Below are 23615 nucleotides of genomic sequence, written 5' to 3'. Positions count from 1 at the left end.
GCAGGCCAGGGTGGCCAGGCCCCTACCTGGGCTTGTACAGGCAGCAGGAGAGCCTCTTGGTCTGCACCTTGTGCCCGTGGAGGAAGATCCTCATCCGGGGGTCAATGTAGAGCACAGCGGCGTAGGCGCGGAAGGAGCGGCGCTCTGGCTTCCTGGAGGCAGGGGGAGAGGAGGGGCTCTGTTGCCACCCATCACCAGTCCAACCAAGGGCCTGCCACCTTTCCACCTCACATCTCGGCCTCTCCTGCTGCCAAACAGCACATCCCACCCCCTCACATCCCCGGCACGGACACCTGGCACGGCCCCCCTGCCCGCCACGGCCCAGGCAACTCCTCTCCCCTCTCTAGGTCTCTGTTTCTTCCTCCGTCAAATTAAGGAATTGGGGCAGGGGGTCACTAGTCTCCTTATCTGCATTAGCTAAGGACCTGCTGCCCTCCATCCATCCCTCTGTCTTGTGGCAGGAAGACAGGCATTCTCAGCTTTATCAACTCTGACTCTGGGGAATTCAGGAACAAGCTCACAAGTCACTCCCCTCGTCCTCCCTTCCCAGCCACACTCACGTGCCCTCCGGGGAAGTCTCTGCCATCTGGATATCTCTTGGGTTTGAGATTATGTCCAGCTCCGGCTCTCCATTATCCATGAGCTTGAGGTTGAAGATGATTACCAGCGTTCCTGGGGAACAGAAATCCTCCTTTCCTTCTGCCAGGCACCCCTAGCCGACCCCCACACCACTCACAGCTCTGGAGCCCCTAGATTCTACAGGCTACAGGCTCAAAGCCTACTTACCACTGTTCCCAGGAATCTTCATGAACTGGGTCATCACTTCCTCCTCATTGCGGAAGGGAGAGTACTTGTAGATTAGTTCTGTCTCGATGGCAAACTTCTCCACATTGTCCGTGACAGGCTCGCGGGTCCGCGCATTCCAGGTGGGCAATGGGACTATCACCTTTGGAGAGAGCACAGGCAAGCACTTGGTGTGTCCATCCCGTCCCTCCCCACGGTGACACCCAAGCTCCCCCGCCTGGCACCAGAGGCTCTGGGGCTCCTGCCAAGATAGCCTCACACTCCCAGGTCCTCCCGGCTACACTGGTTCATGGCCTGGGGGGTCTCTGCGTTCAGGGCTTGGGAGGTCCCTGGTCATTTTCCCAATTTGGTAATAATTCTACACTTTCTACTAAGGAAACTGTATCTCTAAGCATGTAGTGTCTCTGAAGACACATATAAATGTAACACACAGCTCAGCAATTCCACGCCCAGGTACAGATCCTAGGAGACTCTCCTGGCACGTGTCTACCAGCAGACGTGCAAGAACACTAACATCCACGCAGAGTGGACAAATTAAGCCATACTGTCTTCACAAAAAGGATTACTGTGAGTGATGAACATGGGCAAATGGCTACTGGCATCAACGTGGATGAATCTCACAAACACGGTACACGAAGAAGCAAAATACAAAAACCTACAGTATGAGTCCATTTATATAAAATTCACATGTAGGCAAAACTAAACTATTATTCAAGCATGCAGACACAGGTGACAAAATTATCAAGAAACACAAGGAAACAATCGTCACCAGAGTCCCATGAGGGCGGTTCCTTCCGAGGAGCAACAAGGAGTATGACTGGTCAGGGCACAGGGGAACGTCCACATCCATCCAGGACGGTGGCTACGTGGGGATCCGCTTTCTAATTCCTCTCTCAACTGTACACAGATTTTAATATTCTCCTCCACACGTATGGAGTTTAATCTTACGTCTAAGTAATCTTTAAAAAACCCTACCTTGTCAATCATACCTCAATAAAGCTGGGGAAAAATCCTCCTCACTCTTCAAAAACACTGCCTCAAACGCCCCTTCCCCAGAGGCCTCGACATGCAGGCCCCCCTCCCCGTCCCGCCCAGCCTTGTGGCCTGGGATTTCCTCTGCCCAGCAAACCAGTCCAGGCACCTGAGAGGTTCCACACAGACCGCCCGCCCTGAGGAAATGGGACTCTGTGTTTTAACAAGTGCTGGGGTGATAAACTGTCAGTTCTGAGACACTTGACTGGTTTCTAAGAAACTTCGTGCTTGCAGTATTCAGCTCTGGGGCTGGTCTGGACACATTCCAACCCAGCTGAGAATGATCTTATTCTGAAATCTTGGCCGAGTGCACACTAGAGTACAATCCAAAACAGTAACCTTCTAACACCAAGTAAGGAAAAAATTTCAACCTAGTGTTTCCACCGGGGGATTTGAGTTCCATTTGTGTTCTGTGCACCTGTACCACACTCTACACCAACCATTCCTCTCAGCAGCCCCAGGGGACAATGGCATTACTTTAACTGTGGGCCTTCACCCCATTAGGCACCCCACCTCCCCTCTAGAATACTTCTTTACTTTCAGCGTCCCCGCTCCCCAGCTTTTCCTCCTACCCTTCTGGCCACTTCGGCCTCTTAGGCCACGTCCCCCACCCAGGCCTTCACACGGGGCAGGCCCGAGACCCCAGGTTCTCTTCCTGGGCCACACGCTCTTTTACGTGAGCTTACCTGCTACCAAGAATCCCAGATCCAGGCCTTCCCCGAGTTTCAGACCCAGACTTAACTCTCCAAACTGCCTATCCTCCACGCCCCACCTGCCCCACCAGAACCCGAGTCACCTAGGACCCCTCCTCCCCTTTCTCCTTTCCACTGATTAAGCACCAAATCTGGAATCTGTGTGCCTGGCCACAGACACCGACACCGCAAACCTTTCAGTCACCACACAATAACCAAACTGAGTTTTTTCAAGGAGAATCTGCTACTGCCACACCCCTGCTTAAATTCCCTTTAGTAGCTGGTTTTACTGAAGTCCCCTACACTCCCCAAGGCACGAGGTCAAGCCTGTTCTGCTCTCCAGAGGCCACCACCTTCCCATTGCTCTCCCAGCTCTCAGGGCCTTGAACAGTCTACATACCCCCTCCTCCCACCACCCTCAGGCCATCAGGAAACATTCTGGAAAACACAGACTCCAGCCCCACCTTCCCGGGGAGTGCCTTCCAGCTCAGCACCTCTCACTCCAAGTCTGCTGAGTATATCCACTGAGTGAACCGACACACATGCTCCACCAAAAAGGCAAACAAACCCACTGGCTTACCAAGTAAAGATGGCAGAAAAAGTGCCTTTCATTCCCAACAAGAATTGATTTGCTAGGATTTAGGATCCACATCTAAACAAGGCCAGTACCAAGTGAATCCCAGCCAACTAGCACAGATGAATCAGGTGGAAACTCTGCCCGAATTCACCAGTTCACACGACAGCGGTGGGTTTCTCTCCGTAGACCCTCTCAGCCTCTCGCAAGCTCTAGCCTCCCTTTCTCACATGTGAAAGGAGGCAGGAGTCTGGTCTGAGGCTGGACAGACCAAGGGCTTCCCTGATCTTCCCCACGATGGGGTACAGACCTCAGCAGACCAGCTCTGCAGACATCTGAGCCACCCACCAGGCCCAGAGTCAGCTGTGCATGTGTTCAGCTTATATAATTAATTACCAAAATGTTTTAAAATCAGGGTATTCTAGATTCATTACGCCTGTCTTCCAGCATAACAACAATCAGCTAGGGCTGAGTATCACACGTCACTTGGTGAAGAACTTACACCGATGTTTCCCAACATGATCCTGCTCCACTACCTGCCCAGCCCTCGTAGGTTCATGACTTGTAGCTTCTGATACAGAAGGTGAGAGCAACACATTCATTCCCTTAGAAGACGCGCTCACAGCACATTCCACAGAATCACCAGCACACGGGAAAGACAGGGCTGTCCCTAATACTATCACCAGCTAGGGTCTCCACCCAAATCAGGGAAGCCCCCAAAATACCTCTCCTGATAAAACAGCTCTCCACAGCGACACCCCCCACCCCATACTGAATTCTAGCTGCAGATCTAGGAGACCCACAGAGCCACCTCTTGGTCCCTGCCACTTGATGGCCGCAGTCTCAGAACCAGGACAACTGTTCTCAGAAGCTGTGAGATTTTACTTCCTCTCACATTACATTAAGATACCTGTCTTACCCCCTCAACCAGTTCATCCAATCAACCAGCTAATCCCTCAGTCGGGGGCAGGGCTGCAATCCTCAACACAAATAAGTCCAGCATGCAAATGACCCAGAACCAGGACACATGGGACGGTGACTTGGAGCACGAGGATGAGACCCACTTCATCAATGCCCTCCTCCTCGTGAAAGGTCCGCGACAAGAAGAGACAGGTCATGGTGTCTTCCTTCTTGGTGAAGAGGATAAAATCCTTCCCAATGCGCATGGAGCCCCTGAAAGGGAAGCAGAGGTGGGTTATTCTCCCAGGGGTTCAAAAGCTCACCTGAAAAAGAAGCAAGTCCGCCCTCTGGACATGCCTGAATCTGCCTCTAGAGGGCTCTCCTAAAGGCCTCCCTTGCTCCCAGGGCCCTGCGCTGAGGCCCACAGCCCTCGCCCCCTCTGCTCCCCCGACTCGCCCCCTCTGCTCTTCCATTGGCCTCAGTCTTTCTTTATCACCTTCTCAACCACATTTACCCCCCAAGCCAGGCTGTCTCACCACCTGTGAATGACCTGTGAGTCTCACCCTCCCATGGCCACCCATGCTCTGGGCTCATCCTGGCTGTGCCAGAGCTGCTGCACCCTGACTGCACCGCCAGGTTTCACTCCAGTGACCCACACCTTCAACACATCATCTTCCACGCCAAGCACACCCAGTCCTCACCTGTCCTTCCTTGCTGACACCAACTCCCCTCCCACTCACTCCTCAAACGGCAGCACCATCAAGGGAAAAGCCCACCGCCTGCACTCACAAGCCCTCAAACACCAGGATGACCCAAAGGCTCAGCCAAATGTAGGGCTAACCAGACAGAGCATCCTTCCTGTTCACAGTCTGGAGGAGGCCTACAACCGGCCCACGCCCCGTAATCACAGCCATCGTGTCTCAGCACTGTTCTGACACCTCAAACCTGTCATGCGACAGGCCCCTGCTTTAGGGTGCAACTGGTTTCTGAGAAATGTGCCCTGAGGCTGCAGTCCACATGGAGAGTCTGAATGAAATCTACTGTTTCCTACCTCTATTTGGCCTTGTTAACCCTCTGGAGAGCAGGCAAGGACAGGCCCTCCTGGGCAACACAGAGCAGGGCAGCGCATGAAGCACCAGCGGGAGGGGTGCCCACTGGATGATGGGCTGTTTGCTCCTTTCTTCGGAGCAACTTCTGGCTTTATGGCTGTCACCTCATTAGTCCTCCCAGTACCCCCAGGGGCGATGGCACTGGGAAGCCATATTACTCTCCTCCACGCACAAACACAGCCCAGGCACACAAATGAATGCCACGTCCCACTTCCCCAAGTGCTCAGGAAAACTCCAGGACACCACCCAGAGCACCCTGGGGGCTGCCCAGTTCTGCTCCTCCTCCTCCAGTTCCCGAGGTGCTGGCAACACTCCCTCCACAGCCCTCATTCCTCCCTGGAACTTACTGGTGGCAAAGTGAGGCACGTTGGCTTGCCTTCCCTCAAAGCTTGCTCTTGCCCTAATTTGGCAAAATCTCTCACCTCGCGCCTCTTTCTTCCCTCTGTTTCTGATCCTGACCTTGGAGGGAAAATAGCAATAACACAAAAATGTCACTTCTCTGCTTCTCTACCCTATGCTCACCACAAATCACTTCCTGCTGAAAGTCTTTCTCAGTTTCTAAATTGGTTTCAAAAGGAACACACTCTGGACGCTAGATGGCTCCATCTCAATGGGTCCTTCGCAAAAGTCATTCTAAAACATGCTGATGATGACACTCAACTTCTGTGGACTTTCCTTCCTGGTTTTCCAAGCACTTGCAGAATCACATTTCATTTGCTCCTGAAACTTGCTCAGTAAGGGAGAATGTCAGAGATTAGAAGCCCATTATCTACAGCAGGAAACATACTCAGGAAGTGAGAAGGCTTGTCTGAGGCCACAGAACTGATACAACCACGAAAAGGAGGCTGATCCAGATGGGAAGTCAGGGTTGCTTACATCACACGGACTCTGGGAAAACTCAGTTGTGGAAACTATCCACACCAGAATCTCCTGGGGAACATACAGGTCCTACCCCTGACTCACCAAATCAGGCCAGGAATCTGCCACGGAAATCTCAAAGGAGGAGAAATAAATAAGAGGTCAGAAACCAGGCTAGTGCTCTCACAGCAATGACAGCATTTAATTCTTATGTGTTATAATCCCAGTTACCAACGAGGAGGCTGAGGCTCAGAGAAGTAGTTAAGTGGCGGATGTCAGATTTGAACCTCAGTTTGACTGAAGGGGATGGAAGGCAAAGTCGGCTCTTCATTCAGAAAGACACGGTTCAGATCTCTGCTCTACACTGGGGCATTTTCACATCTCTGGGCAAGTCACTTCACCCCTACAGACTGCAATTTCCTCATCCGAAGATGAGAACCACAGTACCTACACCTCACAGGTCTATGGTGAGGATTAAACAAAATCACCCAAATAAAGTTGTCAGCATAGCGCCTGGCACGTGGGAAGTGCTCATCAGAAAGACAGTGGGGAAGCCCAGGAACAGGCCCCCGCCGTCCTGGGAAGCACCCCCTCTTCCCCACACACCTGACGCCTGCTGCGCCCGAGAAACCACCGAAGCTGCTGACGGACCACACACCACCCTCCCTCCAGCAAAACAACACGTTTTCACAGCCACACTGGAAACGTGACTCAGAATTCCATTTGTACAAACTCCAACCCCACTAAATCTCATTCCATCCAAAGGTATGTACAGCTGGAAGTGAGCTTTTCAGAAATAGAAATCTTTCTCTTGGGGCTTCACTCAAACCAGAACAACACGTTCCAAACACCAAACCAGTGGGAACTGAAGGCTGAGAAAGAAGTCCAAGGGATCTGAAGACATTAGGTAGGTCCCTGCTACCCAGCCTCACGGGACACGTGAGTAGACTATGTCCCCTGGGGAGGAGGGTTCAGGTCTCTCTCACTCACCCTGGGTCCCCAGTGCCTGGCACAAAGTGTGCTGTGCAGTAGGTGCTCAGCAGGAACTGCTGCTCCATGGGGCGACCCCCTCACCATCTCAGACGTAACCCAAGCCCACAAAACCACCACTTGCATCCTTAACCACAGGGTAAAAGTAAGAATTTTCAACAGGAGCAGTGCTGTTCCAGAGCACAGTGCCAAGAGAAGCCTACAGCTTCCCCCACCTCAATGATTTTGGATGATCTGTAATGTAAAGGCTGGACATCAGTTGGTAAGTCCCCAAACCACCACTCCTTCTTGACTTTCCTCCTGTTCCAGAATTACAGGGATGAAGGACAAGGAGAAGGAAATTTTCCCTGGATAGAAGCAGGACAGCGTGGCTTGATCTTGTTTTGAGTCCTGTGATGGGCTCCCAGGATACTTACGACTTTAACCCATTCCCATACTGTCCAATCTGGGTGGACTCAGGTGTACGTTTGGCCGACTTCCCAAACTGGATCACACTGGCGGCATCACCTGAAGTAGCAGGCACAAGAGAAGGTGAAAAGTCTGCTTTCCTTTCCCAGACTCAAAAAAATCAAGGTCTGAGCCTCATTAAATCCAAGCAAGGCTGTGTGTCTACTGAAAACCTCCATCCAAGGAAACTCACAACCACAAGGCAAACAGGCAACCTCCGACAGGCCTGTTGGTGCTGCCGTCACGAGGCCCTTGTTCTGTTACCAGAACGTGGTAATAAGGCTGGGGGAGGCCTCTGCAGCTCCAGCTCCAGGATGTTATGCAAGATGATAGATACAAAATCAAGAGGCAGTAACCTGACAAACTTGAGGCTGCCATTCGGATCCTGCCTCGTATGTTAGGACAAGACCCAGCAAATCCATTAGTGAAATTAAGCCTGAGATGTTGCAAAGACCTCCCTCTCCCTGCTAGTCACAACAGTGAGGCAACAAAAAATCCAGTTAACACAGCATGTATTTCGTAAAAATGGTTATAACCTCCCCAAGAGAAGCAATCAACTTGTCACTTACTTGGATCCATTCCTGCTCCATCATCTAAAAAACAAAGCATAAATCCTCCTCGGAGGTCCTCTCTCCTTTCTGTAAAAGAAGAAGCTGCCATTACTGGGTAGTTACCCGGCAGAGGGCGGCAGCTTGGGTATGACCAGAAGGAGGATCAACGTGAAGCTTGGGTCAAAAGAGCCAGGTCAAACCTAGCATCTTTCTCAGTCTTGGCTAGTTTGAGTTAACTGGCAGGGCCCTTGAGGGTGGGAATTCCCCTCAAAGGTTCCCCAATGCCTTCCAGTTCAGGACCAAGCCTGAGACAGTCTATGAGGAGGGCAGAGAACACCCAGTCCAGCATCTAACCACAGCCAGGACCACCGAGTACGCATGTATTTCACACACAGCAGTCATCCTTTTGCCTCTCTGCCCTCTAACGTGGACACTAAAATACTCCAGCCACTACATGCTGCACCTCACCAACACTGCTCAAATTCAGCAGGGCACCTCCTCTGCAGGTTAAGGGTACGGTAGCCTTCAGACAAAGTGTTCAAGTCGGACATGCTATGGACACAGTGGTGGCAGCTGCTATCTAGAAGGTGAATTACTAACTCTGCACATGACCATCTCGGGCCAAATGCAGTTTCTGGGACATATGCAGCCATCGCCACATCCCCTCCATGCTACAGGTCCTTGGCACGGCTCCCCAACCCAGGAGTGAGAGGGCACAGAGCACAGTGAGAGCTGCCTGGTTTTCAGCCGGACCTACTTGACTGGGAGGAGGAACAGCCCTTTGACAGTAAGACACAGAGCAGCCGTGGCAGAGCTTGCTGGAAGGAAATGCAACAGACTATGGCTGCCACTCCAGTGGCTAGAAGACCCTTTTATTTCAGCAGCTTCTTCTGCAGCAGTAAGCAGTTACTCCAAGCAGCCTGGGTCTGAGCATATCACCAAAACTGGAGATAGTCCCAAATAGGGAGGGACCATCCTAGCATTTCCAAGATGACTTCTGACCCCAATGATGAGGACTAGATAGGCTAAAGAGGACTAGCACATGCCTTGCAATCAGGTAAGCACGTCTACTAAACGGAGGAAGGTCAGTTTAAGGTACCACAGGGAGAAGCCCAAGGCTGCTTCAGTCTAGTTCCTAACGGAGGACTTTTTTTCTGCCCCAAGCTGCAGCTCACCAACTTTATACAACTATCTTGGCTGGGGAATCTCAGTTTGAAATGCTCTTTGTCCTCCCTCAGGCTAGATTCAAGTTAAGTCACAACTGGCTTCTGTTAAATGGGCTAGTTAATGTAATTTAAAATGCCATTTCAGAAGTACAATAAACCACAGAGATTTTCAAGTATTACTCAGTGTTCAGGAAGCTGAACTTTGCTGAAACATTAATAACAACTGCTTCTTGAAAGTCTGAGGGCAAAGACCTTCCTGGAAGTACTTTTGATAGATAAGAAAATTTCTCCTTGTGGCAGTGCCTCTCATCAGACCCTGGAGAATCCACACAAGAGCTGGGAAGCAGACACAAGCACAAAAGAAGTGCAAAAAGTCTTCAAAGTTTCCTTCTGGAAGCAGCAAAGTGTCATAGAGAGACAAACAGGGTCAGAGACAGAGCGTGGTAAAGGAAGTGTCCTAAATCTAGCCAAGAGCCGTTTGCTGCACACTTCAGCCATAAAGACTGACATGGATACTCTGCTTTGAGATCTAGAAACTGGTTGGAGCCAAGTATGTCCGAAAAATCCCCAAGGATTCCTGGGATTTCTTGAACACTATCTAGGAAGTTACTTCTAGGCCCTGGTGTGTTAGGACAGGACTCACAGGCTGTTTTTACGTACAATCATCACCTAACAGTGGGTCTGAGGTCCCTTTCTTGCTCAAGGACTTCATTTCAAAGCTCCTCATGTGATTTATGAGGTTAGGAGACCCATCTATGGAGGATTCCCCTGGCCACACAGTGACCAACAGCCTGTAAGCAGCTGCAAGTGTCCAGGTCCATGTCATGTACAGCACTGCCTCAGGGCCGAGACAGACTAGCAGACAGAGCAGTCACGCCCTCAGCTCTGGAAACAGGCAGCCTGGCACCTGCACTTAGCTCTAGTCTCATCCCAGTCACTCGCTCACTTGACGTGCCTGGCTCTGTGACGAAGGTAACAGCCGTGAACAATGCAGATGTGGTCACTGCCTCCACGGAGCTTACAGTCCAGTGACCGCCACTCTCTGCAGCAGATCAGGGAAGCCAAGAGGGTTTAAGCAGGAGACCGAGAAGAGCGTCAGCTGGAGCAAGAGTAGCTCACCCAATTCTGGGCTCCAACCTGCAGGATCTAACTGCGTGGTCTGAGGGGGTACCTCAGAACTTGCATTTCTAACAAGCACCCAGGTGATGCTGATACTGCCCACCAAGGACCACTCTTTGAGAAGCACAGAGCTAGAGACAGCAAGAACTAAGAGGTTTCCCTGCTCAAAACTCTCTACCAGTTAGAGGTACATTCCTAACACCTTCTATGTACTTTACTCAGTCAACTGAGTGATACGTGAAGCCTCCAAGGAAAGGATTTTGAGGGTGATGGGGGAGCTCTAGGCAGAGGGGAGTCTAAGCAGCTGGAGACTGTCTGCTCCTCTTCCCAGCATACATCTTGGATGCAAGTCCAGGAGGGCAAAGCCAAACTGCCTTCTCTGCAGCTGCACGTCAGACCCTTGCAGCAGCTGTGTACAATGACAGAACCAGTGTGGAAGGCTGCACGTCTAAGCTTCCCCCAACAGGGCCAACTCTAGCTTCTTCAAATTAGCCTGACATTCTTCCCTCCAACTCCCATAAGGGAGAACAGGGGGGAAAAAAAGAAGCTGGAAAAGCGATGTGATATGGAGCTATAAGTCAAAAATCAGATGTGATAAAATAATGTTGTCCTTAGCACAGGCTGTAACAGAATGACATCCAAGTTCTTCATCATACTCTGCAATCTGTTTGAGCAGTATTCATTTCAGTGACATTTGCTCCAACTAATTTTCTATTTATTAACCACTGACCTGGCCCCACAAAAGGGATTTTTGAGGAATGGCAGTCCCTGTCCAAGGAAGTCCAGAAACTCAATTAAAAAACAGTCTACTTCTGACAGGCACATTATGGTCTGGCCCCATCTAACAGGAATGCTTTTGGGTAAGTGAGTCTGGTTCCTTTCTCACCCTTCTTAAGTTTAAATTAAAATGTGAATTTGTGAACTCAAACTATATCTGATCTTTGGGGAGATTTCCAATTTCAGTATTCATTTCGTTTCAGAATGCGAGACAGGAAAATACTTTCCCCCATATATTAACAACACTTTATAGTGTAAGATATTACTAATCCTACTATTCTGCTTGTAAAGGGGTTGCCTCAATTCCTCCCATTGAATGTGTTAATAAGGCACTGAGGTAGAGAAGTGTGAAGTTAAGGGCACCCCAGTCTCAAGGTACTCAGAGTAAATCAAGTCTTTCTCCAAAATGCTGTAGTGCTTAGAGCTTAGTGCTCCTACCACACCATATAATCCTTAATGACTCTGACAGTTCTCTCAAGATGGAGTTACTGTTCTCTCATCATCTGTAGATGGTTAACTCTCTCTCCAATTAGCAACCCTCTAATGAGAATTTAGCAAAGGCCCCTCTCACTAGCTCTGGATTCCTCCCAAGCCTAAGAGCTGTCACACTGAGCACAGGGTAAATGCTCACAGGGCCTTTTTCATTTAAACTGAAATTCAACTTGGTTCTGCTGCGTTCCAAGTGTAAAGCACTAAATTTCCTTGCTGAAATTCACCCACCAAGGGTGGCAACAAGGAGCAGAGATGATCCCTTTCAAAAAGCTTCTTCCAAATAGACGTGGCTGTGATAATCTGTCCTTTCAACATCACTTGGAGTAGAGGCCCACTCTTCGTGTGCCATCTGTGCAATGATTAAGACAGCCGCCATTTCTTCCAGAGGTGGCTGTTGTGACTCCTCACTGAAGCACACTGGGAGGTAAGACACATACTGTGGCCTGGGAGTGATGCCTCCATCTGGCCTGAGGGCTTAGCACCCATCTTCTAACATTCTTCTGCTGTGTCCCCTTTCCTGTCACTTTCTTCTAAAAATAAAAGGAGTCTTCTTTTCACCACTTTGACAGAGCCTTCTGAACAGAAAGCTTTCAGAATTTAACCAGTGTAATTGACTTTTAGCTGTTCTGAATATTTTCCTTCCTCCAAAGTGTCTCAGGCATAAGAAATTCATATTTGGACAGATTCTTTGTAATTATATGACACTGGAGGTTCTAAGAACTACTTCTTATTGTGGGCTTATTCCCATTTATCAAATGTGCTGAAGAAGAGGGGCTATCTGACAATTGTATATTCCCACAAAACACTCAAGTCTTCTCAGAAGCTAGACAATGTTACTTAAAATATTACCTCAAACTTTTCAGAAGTCTGTCAGAAAAACAGATCATGCTAGCCAAACTGGATTTAAAAGTCGTTTTCCTCTAACTCTACTTCCAAATTTTTAGCATTCAAATGACAAAAATTGTGCTGGTACAAACACTGAACAGGCAGGAAGCAAACTATCTATAAAAACGAAGGTGTGGGGTACCTAATGATAATGACTAAGAATTCTTCCACTGTCACACCCACTCTAGAAAAAAAAGAGGATCTCACTGCCAAGGAGCAGAACCAATTAAATAAGCAAAACAGCAGATGCTGTCAATATCTTTAAATTCCAAGCAAAGCAGCCCTCCTTCCTACCTGACTCCTCTGCCTGAAAACATCTCTGCAGACCTCAGGGCCAACCCAGTTGCCCAGCTGTTTTATACAACTGATACCAGCAACTCTCCAAGTTAGGACTTGGAGAAGGGAGATCCCCAAGGTTGCAGAGGGAGGAGAGGGCTTCCAATAAGATCTCTCTTTGGCTGAGAAACCACAAGCCTGGCCACCTGCCAATTCCAATCAGGAAAATCAGTGGTACTTAGTCATTTCTCTCCCCATTACCCTATTCCATCTTCCCCAGAAATCTCCTAGTGGCTTTTTAAAAATATATCTCTAGATCTGGGCACCCCATGTTAGTTTCTTCACACCAATATTCTTGATTTCTGTTATTAAGTCTGACCAGGGCTGCCCTGTTTCTGCCTAAGGCCTGGAGTAATCAGGCTGTCTACCCAGGATCCAGAAACCAGTTATTTCCTACTCATTTCTTTTTAGGCACAGCAATAAATGCTTTCAGGAACTGGGAGTCAGAAGACAGGGCTGATGTATGTCTTACCTGCATAAATATCTATTCTGGTGGCATCAGCATCTCTGCAAAGTTAGAAGAAAAAAAAAATCAAGATTCAAATGAGAATATGAAATATCAACCATCAAAACACACAGTATTTTGAGTGGGATACATACTATTTTGACTCTATTTTCAGTTTTTAAAGAAATTCTGTACAGATTAAAGCTATACTTTTATACTTGGTAACACAATTTTCCTTATATGTCTGTGAAACACTTCTGGAGCTCCAAATTATTTTAAATAATCACATGACACATAGGGCCTGGATACATTTTTTTAATAAGAAGTTCACAGTGAAAACATCTAAAAGATAAATAAGAACATTCCCTTTACACAGTAAGAAATGACTCAAATCACTCTTTTGATTGCAAGCATAAAAAACGTTCCAATAACTTGTCCATTTTTCCTTACCAAGATACTGAAAAAAAGGGAAAGCAATAACCTGCCACAAAACCTAAGAAAAATCAGGTCTCATGGTATATACACTACAGTCAGCAGACTGATTCGCAAGTCCATAATCTTATCCTCTTTAAGCTTGAAAGAAAGTTGGGACACCCCATTAGACTCCAGCCATCAGCTGAAATAAAAGTTCACTCATCAATGAAGTTTTCCATAAAGGCTTGAAAGTAATCTAGCCCAATTCTGCCAACTGTAGGCAAGGAAAACAAGGCAAACAGAGTTTCATGCATTTTAAATGCAAAAAAATAAAAAACCCACACAAATCCATACAACTCTACATGCATCTATTCCCAAAGACATAAAAACACTTTCAAAACTGAGGGAGATTGGCAAAATGTGTGCATGAACAGGAACATATATTCCCCGGTAATCTCCAGTTAACTGTATGATCTACAAAAATGCAGCCTGCCAAAATACACTATGGTCTCACTAAACTAACAAGTGGCAAGTTCAAACATGGTTCCATTAAGCTACAAGATTTTTAAGTTGAATATAAAAATTATGAGTCAGCAAGGATTAAAACAACTGAAAATATCGAAAAATGGGAGTTTTCTGGTTAAACAATTTGTTAACTAGCACACTTCCACGAGCACTCCAGTGAATAACAATAATAAAAATAGTAACAGTATAGGTTTATAACACAGGCACAGGTAGACCTATCAGCAAGCTCATTAACTGGAGAGCTGTTTAGAAAGTGCTTCTGTCAACTCTTAGTCTTCTCTTCCTTTATTAGTCATCAAACTTGGCCAATAAATACCAGGTATGAACTTTATCTTTGAATTCAGAAACAAGACTAAGACAATATTTTCATGATATAAACAAAATCATAATTTGGACTTTGCTATTTATCTCTAAACCAACACAAATTTCGGTCTTGCACAGCAACATTTATAGGTTTCTATCACTAAGAACTCAGTACAACAGTACTGAAGAATGATCTCTCTCAAGCACAGCTGCTAACAATGGAAGATGCTTTGATCAACTAGAGTCATTTAACAATAAATATAGTCACCCCTCCGTATCCACAGGGGATTGGTTCCAGGACCACCTGGGGATACCAAAATCTGCAGATGCTCAAGTCCCTTGTATAAAATGGTGCAACCTATGCACATCTTCCAGTTTACTTAAAATCACCTCTGGGTTACATATAATACCAAACACAATGTGAATGTTATATAAATAGTTGCCAGTGTGTGTTAATTCAAGTTTTGCTTTTTGAAACTTTCTGGAAATTTTTTTTTCAATATTTTCAATCTGTGGTTCATTGAATCCACAGATGTAGAACTTGCATACAGAGGGCCCACTGTATTCTGGGAAGACACAGAACTCTGGCATAATTTAAAAGGCATTACACGGTGTACTGTCCTGGTAACAAGCTAAAACAGAGCTTGTTCCATTAATTAGATTCCTAGGTTTTTATCTTAATTGCCTGTGTTTCACTACAATTATCTTGCTCTAATACACAAGGGAGGGTAGCTTTGGAGGTCATAAGTTCACTATTTTTAGGCTTGAACACAGCAATGAATTCAAGTATCAACTAATGTGCTATTAAAAATACTTTTTGGGTAGGAGGCCTCTTAGAAGTGAGTCACATTTGCAACAAAACTGCCTTCCTCCCAAGTCTTCAGAGGGCAAAGGTCACAACAACCCAAAAAGTTTTCAAGCACATGCCGTGTGCCTGAAGACCACATACCTGGCATTATCAACCAGTTCAGCAAGAGCACCAAACAAGAATTCATGAGTAGTTCTGAAAAGATAAACACTGAGTCAGCAAAAGAATTATGGAATTGAACTATGACTCCTAATAAAAAGTTAGTTACGAAATATTTAAAAGCTTAAAAAAAAAAAGCAAAACTAAAGTTGCCATTTGCATTGTCAATTTACACTATTGAGGTTTAAGCTTCTCCACAATTCAAGTCTTTCCAGAGCTCGCTTAGTCCCCCTCAAGTGTTAATCTGTCAAGTCCTGCTAGCTACTGAGAATGTTTATTCTTAGTAGGCTGAGCAGAGGAACCCACCCTGAAGCATTAGATTCCTGAGTACTACTGCTAAAAGCAGTGTTTTTCACTCTCCATATTCTACCTAGAAAAATGCCTGTATTTTATTTTTCATTCCCTAAACCACTGTCAGCTTCTGTGTATCTCTAGGCATGCTCAATGGACAATACCTGTGTGAGATCTTCTGGTGAAAACCGATTCAGTTCTGTGCAATTTATAAGCAAAAACACTCCATTTGAAAGGTGGGAGAAGGGAGAGAATAATCCATTTCTTGACTTTCCTCAATTTTGGCTAAAAACAGAACTTTCTCCACATTAAAGAAAGGAATTCAAGACCCTTGTTAATAACTCCTTCTAGGAGAATAAAGGCTTGGTGTGGTCTCCTAGGGCCCTTATTAAAATTAGCCCCTTCAAGGAGGGTAGCCAATGGTCATCTCCTCCTCAAGGAGGCTGCTGAAAATTTGGGTGGGATAAATTCACAATTACCATGTTATTCAGAACTCAGTAAAGATGATATTTATGCATAAGATGTCTCCTTCTAATTCTTCCTCCATTTACATCCTCCTTAATTTGTGTTATTTCCCAAAGTAGTCCTCATTAGATATAAAAGTGGGATGTGTCTACCTTAGAACCACCTAGAAATCCTGACTTTTTCTTTTAATGGCGGTATTAGGGATTAAACCCCAGATCTCATGCACACTAAGCACATGCTCTACCACTGAGCTATACCCACCCTCCACCAGAAACCTTGACTTCTAATTAAAGAAAATATAAAAGCATTAACCTACATAATACATTACCATCATCAATTTTTCAAAAATAACAGTATTATTCCAGCTGATTTTTTGTATAGTTTCAGCCAATAAAGTGAAAATTTCTCAAAATTTATGAATTATAACAATATTAAGATTCTTTGAGCACTTACTATATTGTTTAAAGCAAACAGTAAAATGTTTATTTATAAAATAAATACCCAAAACTGAACTGTCCAGGAACACTGGTTTTTCCTCAAGTAAATCTTCAAAATTTCACAAGTGCAAATTTTTAATTAAAACTACCAGTTCTTGGAAATTTAGCAAGAAATTTTTCCCATGAGATCAGTGAAAATATCTGTTGCTGATTCAAAGGCAGCACCAATAACATTTCAACAAAAAGTAGATATTTTATCTCCAAATCACCTAGAAGACAGAGCTCAAATTCTTCTCATTAAAATTGAATTTTTAATTATTTTACATTTTTCTTTTAAAAACTACATAAAACAGCCATATCTTTAATTATCAAAAATATTTGTCTCTAAAATCATCTTAAATTCTTCAAATTATCAACTAAAGAAACAAAAAAAGTATTCTGTAGATTACTCCGCTAATAGGGAAAAATAAGCTAGAAAATTAAGGTGATTTGTTGAAGGTAATATAAGTTAAAAGTAAATCTAATGTTTGCCCTCAAGCTTTCAAGCAATCATTTTGCCATCTGACTTAGCAGCTGGCTTAGAAACTGACAAAGTGAATTAGTTTTCTATACTCAAAATTTTTTTAAAAATTTTCAAGGTTGTCATATGAAAATATAGAATAAATTCTATTGCAGTATTTCTCATTTCAAAAAGAATTTGCACTTTAAGTCAAGGAATCTCAGAAATATAGCTCCTGGGGGAAAAAAAACACAATCATAGTAAGAATGAGCCTACATCTTGAATGCAGAAATCTTTGGGACAGACCAGTTAAAGAATGATGTATCTGTCCTACTGTCATCTGTAGTGACAATGGTGAATATGAATGAACTGGAAAACTAATTCTGATACTTTTGCCATTACGACAAAGAAATCAAAAATAGGAATAGCAACTGCTTCTCAGCAATACATATTTCTGATTGCTTCACATGAAAATTAGAGACATTTAAAATTCAGTAAGATCTCAAAAGGGCAAGCACAAAGCACCTCTGCATAAGTTTTCACTGTCTTCTATACAGTGTTTAGAAAACTGCCTTTGTTCATTTAGACTCTAAAGAAAATATTTCAAATGTTTGTTGTTCCATACAGTACTAATGCTGTTCCACAATACACATTTTAGATAAAAGTAGCTTTAAAATGTAGCTAAGGGGGTACCTTCATGATGTGCACTCACACATCATAAAAGGGGCCTTTTGTGACAACTGCTGGTAAGGTCAGATACAACATTCAAAATCTTTTCCAAACCTCCAACTGAATAATTGTTCCTAACAAATGCTAGAACTAAAGCTCTCAATATGTCTTAAAACTGTACGATCCAAAACATACCAACTGAGAAAACTCTCCCTTTTTTTCAAATAATATTCAAAGAGGTACGCTCATGGCTAACAACATTTGAGATAGAGATATTTGTGTAAGTATCAAAGGAAATTTTTCTTCACAGACCTAAAGATTCTTTGCATGTGATCCAAGAAAGATCAACCATCTGGAAAAAGACAAAGATTTTTAAAAGACTCTTTCACTTTCAAATGACTGTAGCTTTACACCATTTGTGGCATGATCAAAACAGTTTTGCAGCTCAGCATTTCCAGCGACAAATTCACGTGTGAATCTACTCATTACGTAAGGAAATGGGTCTATTTATATTCAGACTGAATTCAGATTCAGAGATAGACTACCCATAAGCCCACACTGATAGCTTCTGCTGAGTATCTGGATACTGCTGAGTAGTGGATATCTTGTCAAGAGTTAATTGCCTCAATTGCTAGAAAATAAAGCTAGAAAGTTCTAGAGCAACCATTTTACATTCAGACAGCTTTAATATATTTAGAGTGTGGATCCACGTTTCAACAGGATTACACATCACAAGAAATATTGTCTCTAGAGTTAACAGGTTACTTCACATACCGAGAAAAAAAACCCCAAAATATCATACGACCAAGTTAACAGCTTATTAAATATGCCACCAGGAACACACATATAAAGCAGACATCTTACACTTAAGCACCCTGCCCTATCAGACCACCCAGCAATACTGCAAACAGAGTGACTTAAGATACACACCTTACGCCAAAGGAACATCACTACCACCACTACATCTGGAATCTGGCACCTAGACTGCTTGTCAACTTTATTACCAGCAGTAACCAAAACCTACAAAGAGCAGTAACAACATAAAATTTTTCTTTAAAAACCCTAATTTCATTCATCTCATACGAGCAACATCCAGTATTAAAAGAAATTAGCCTAAGATTTTCATGTTAGAATTTCCCAGGCTTCAAACCTCAACCCTGATGTAATCAAGAGAATAACCATCAACAGTTACTGTAGACCTACTACAAAAAAAAAAAAAAAAATTCAAAACAAGTGTTTAGTATCTCCAACAGATGCTCCAGAATTACCTAAGAATTTATCTGCCTGATGACAAGCACCAAACAGCAAGTTGCTACCACACTGACCAACTTGTGGTTTATATAAGCTCATATTATAAATAGAAAAATAATCATCATCTATTTAGTGTTTATTGTGTACCATGTACAATCTAATTACCTTACAGACATTTTACCTAATCCTTATAAACAGTCAGATTAGCCCCATTTTACAGATGAAGAAACTGAGGCTCAGATAAGTCGATCCACCCAAGGAACTGCCAGGAAGCAATCAAACCCAAGCTTGGTTGGCTCCCCAAGCCCATGCTCTTTTCACTGCACCACACTGATTTTCACCCTTCTATCCTGGACTCTGCTCAAAAGTCTACACTGGGAGGTAAACAAAGAGTCGTTTGTTTCATAATTGATCATATGGCAATATTGTAGATGTCAGACACCCTAAAATGGTCTTGTTTTTTTAAATTAGAACAAAGGTGTGTAAGACAAAAACTCCCTTCTCTGAAAGTAAACTGCACCAGTAACAGGAGGAGATACATTACCATCATTACAAGTAACAAGTCACATTTCATGAAAATTTTAAAGTGTTTTTCCTCTAGAAATGAACTTCCTGTCAGATCACAAAGAACGGTCTTGAAATTGGTTACAAACCAAAAACCTATCTAAGTATCCTGGGGTTCATATTTTCTTCTGGCAGGATTGGACACATTCAAAAGTAAACAACATCAAAGGTGTAGTCCAGATAATAACTCCAGAGCTTCCAAATGATACATACAACCATCAAAATGTTCATGCAAGCAAGTGGTTCCAGTTCAACATGTTAAGCTAAATTCACAGAAAATTCTCCAGTTTCACTTTCAAATTAGAGGTTCATTGAGATAAACTGAAATTGAAGACAAAGTGGAAAGTGAACCCATTGCTCTTTAGACAAAGAAACAAGCCCTTAAAGGTAAAACTGACTACAGTCAGTGCTGCCTAATGGTGAAAAGCACTAACCACGTGACTAGATAAATCTTACTGCCTTGAACCTTGGTGCCTTAAATCTGCCACATAGCAGCTGTGGTATGTAACTTAATTGCTTTGAGCCTCAGTCTCCTCAAATGCAAAATAGGAATAATTCTTACTCCAGCAGGGTTTCTGTAAAGATTACTTTAGACTATGTTTTAAAATGACCGGTATGAAGCAATTAACTGTTACTATTAATTATCAGTCTTTGGGGACGCTGGATTAAGAGCCCAGTTCCTGAAATCTCATTCATGGTCTTCCAAGATCATACATAGTTTGTCATTCCAAATAAGGCCCCAATTCCAAAATCCAGAACTGAACTTATCAAACACAATCACCTGTGAACATCTAAGTGTCCTTCAACTGCTTGATCTTAACATGGCAATTCAAATATACAAAAGGATACTGAAGGTTTTAGCCAAGGCTGTGCTTTCAACTAGATGAGTATAACCTTTGATCAGAGACCTTATCTAGCTGAATTTCACATTCATCATCCACAGTATGAGACTTCACCTAGGTGACTTCTACAATACCTACTCAAACACTCTAATTCAATAAGAATCTTCCTAAACGAAACAAAACCAGGCTCTCGTTTGGCATATTAACTTCACTACTCAGATAATTTTTATTTCCTTCATAGGAAAAATTGCAAAGAAGAGAATTACAGATGTTATCACAAATAATATGTTGTCCTTTCCTATAAAATACTAAGTTATTGTACTATTACTGGATAACTGAAGTCTATATTCTCAACCATGAGGGTGGTTCTTCAGATCTCTGGGCCATTCATTTAGCTGCTCATCATCTCTCCAGATACTAGAATGAGATTACTTACCTTCTCCTGAAAAGTGCCAAATGAATGTAAAAATAAATAAATAAATAAATAAATAAATAAATAAATAAATAACCTAACTAGTTATGACCTCACTGGATTACTTCCAAGAGTGGGCACAAGGATTAACCGTGAAACATTCCAGACCAATGTGGAGTGATGGTAATCTCTTCACAAACTCAAGAACCATGAACACACTATTTGTTCAGGGACTTGCACACATTTGGGGAAAACACTATTTAAACCATGGGTTTAATAAAGTTGTCACTTCCTGCTTAGCGTATACAAACTATATTGGATGAGGGTAAATTTCCCAGAGAAATGAAGCCAACTGTTTCCTGGGGAAAAAAATAATTTCTTCTCACAAGTTGTCATTTAAATGTCTTCATTCTTTTTATTTTTTTCTTTTTTCCTTCTTAGAAAAGGCTTGGTATAACCCAACTGTTTTGACTGTTGTCACTAAAGAGAAGGTAGTTGATACTATAACAGTCCAACTTTTGGCGATCCAAAGAATAGTACTTGTGGATTCCTATCAAACACTTGAATGAAACAACGCAATATACTGACGCCAAGTAACTAGCTTGCATTTGATCAAATAAATTTCAATCCAATAAAGATCATATTCTTCCGGATTAGCAACAAATATTTCACTGATCTCAGTTCTTCCACACAGAGCTCAAGACTCATCCAGTGACACATCCCAAAAAGTAAAAGGGTAAAATTTTCTGGGAAAGGATTTCCATATTAACATCAAGCAATGAGTTATCAGTGACCTCGGTGGCACCTATAGGATACTTACGAATTTGTGTGTAGATATTCAAAGGTTAGCTGAGCTCGATTCAAACTGCTGTAATTTGTGAAGGCCATTAGTGCAGTGAGGTCTCCAGTCCTTTACCTACTAACTGGGAAATACAAGCTTACAATGGAATAAATTTTTCAGGATTCCTTCTTGTAAGATTTGGTAAATCTGTGCTCCCTATAATCAAGCAAGGTTACCTAGTATCTATCCAAAATATATTCAAAGAGTTGTCTAAAACAATAATTGATTTCTCCTTTAATTTTTGTTTAATCTTCTCAATAACTATATAATATCTTGGGAAGAACTACGTCATAAATCTGTACTCTTCAGGATCTTTAGCGTTAATTTGCGATAGTTCACGAGTCGAATGAGGTTGGTGCTGGAGTAGATGATACTGGAGATGGCGATTTTATTACTGCTCCATCTTCATGTTCTTCGAGCCTTTCTTTGTTCCTCTAAATTTCCTGAGGAAATTTACCAATCCGGAAATCTAGCAACTTCTATCATATAAGTGGATAACCACCCATGTCTTCGCCATCAAAGATCCCAGGATCCTTCAATAAGCCCCAGACTGGTGACCACGATGTTGATGGAGTGCATATGGCGTTGGTTCCGGTTTCACCACCTCACTGACTTAAAGATTTCCTAAGCGCTGAAGACCGACTTCCGTTTTCAAAGCCCGGACCAAACCTAGCTTGCTGTCGGCCCCAATCTGGGTCAGATTACCTCACAGTGACCCACTACGTCGCCTCAGAACTGACCCACCCAAATCAACTCAGGCGGGCCGCGCCCCTCCCCCACTTCCTTCAGACAGCGGCCTCAGCCTCTGAGGCCCTTTCCTGGCCTCGGTCCCGTGGTCTCCACCTCACGGAGAAGAGTTAGTCCCAGCTTTCAAAGCCCGGATCGAGGGCAGTGGCGAGCACACCAACCGACAGGGCGTTTCCCGGCGCTCACAGCTGCCTTTGTCCCTCCCCACGGAATTGGAACCCAACAACCGCAGCGCGCTCTTGGAACCATGTGCTGCTGCTGCCGCCGCCTCCGCCTCCGCCGCCGCCGCTGCTGCCGCTGCCACCGCCGCGAGACCAGCCGCCCACGCGCCGCCTGGATGAGATGGTGACGGGACTTAGCACCCCGAAATTAGGCGTTTAGGGCTTGCTCTGCCGCCGCTGCCGCTGCCGCCACTGCCACCTCAGCCACCTCAGCCACCGCTTTGTCTCCGCTAGCGCACACAACCCAGGCCGCCTCGCGCACTCCCCGACGCCCCAAGCCCCCGAGGCCTCCGCGGCGCTTTCGGCCAATCACAGAGCCGCAACTCCTCCCGCCCCCGCCCTGATGTGACGCCTCCTGATTCGTGGGTAGCATGTTTCCACGTGACCGGATCTTGTTAGCCGGACCCTCCCCTGTCACGTGAGAGCGCGCGCCTCTCTTCCTGCTTTCTTGACCCTCTCCGCCATTTAAAGAAACAGTACCGGGGGCGGGCCGAGCGACGCAGCCGGGACGGTAGCTGCGGCGCGGACCGGAGGAGCCATCTTGTCTCGTCGCCGGGGAGTCAGGCCCCTAACTCGAAGAAGCCCTGGCGCGCCCTCCCCCCCTCCCCGGTCTGGTAGGGCGAAGGAGCGGGCGCGCGGTCGATCGAGCGATCGGTTGGCGGCTCTTTCTCCTGCTCTGGCATCCAGCTCTTGGGGCGCAGGCCCGGCCGCCGCGGCGCGCGCCCGGTGGCCGTTGGCGCTCGCGCCGTGTCTTTCTTCTCGTACGCAGAACTCGGGCGGCGGCCTATGCGTTTGCGATTCGACGAGGAGTCGTCCGGGTGGTCGGCGGCGGCGGGCAGCTGCTCCGCCCCGCTCCCGGGGAGGCGGCGGCGGCGGGATTTGGCGCGGCCGGGGAAGCTGGGGTGGCCGGGGCCGGCCTGGAGGCCTGGCGCCACCCTTCAGGGCCTGCAAGGACCCAGTTGGGGGGGCAGGAGGGGGCCGGGGGATGGT

General features: G+C 45.2%; 1 protein-coding gene across 3 annotated transcripts in view; it reads right to left on the bottom strand.

The window, feature by feature from the left end:
• The window catches only part of MORC2 (MORC family CW-type zinc finger 2), a 36646-nt gene extending 13416 nt beyond the window's left edge, over positions 1–23230 (bottom strand). For 2 of the 3 annotated variants that reach the window (XM_014560255.2, XM_014560256.2), the window contains exons 1-9: positions 21637–23230; positions 15369–15422; positions 13205–13239; positions 7976–8044; positions 7376–7466; positions 4167–4275; positions 787–946; positions 561–672; positions 27–152 (exon numbers count right to left, since the gene is read on the bottom strand). In XM_014560255.2, coding sequence (XP_014415741.1) covers positions 27–152; positions 561–672; positions 787–946; positions 4167–4275; positions 7376–7466; positions 7976–8044; positions 13205–13239; positions 15369–15422; positions 21637–21704 — 824 coding nt within the window. In that variant the 5' untranslated portion in view covers positions 21705–23230. The remainder of the gene's footprint in view (positions 1–26; positions 153–560; positions 673–786; positions 947–4166; positions 4276–7375; positions 7467–7975; positions 8045–13204; positions 13240–15368; positions 15423–21636) is intronic. The other variant, XM_006185894.3, reaches the window with a different exon arrangement.
• Between the last annotated feature and the right edge of the window lie 385 nt (positions 23231–23615).

The sequence above is a fragment of the Camelus ferus genome, chromosome 32, assembly GCF_009834535.1.
Source record: "Camelus ferus isolate YT-003-E chromosome 32, BCGSAC_Cfer_1.0, whole genome shotgun sequence".
Lineage (NCBI taxonomy): Eukaryota > Metazoa > Chordata > Mammalia > Artiodactyla > Camelidae > Camelus > Camelus ferus.
Note: the sequence above shows the minus strand (reverse complement) of the source record. Positions and strands in the feature narration are given on the sequence as shown.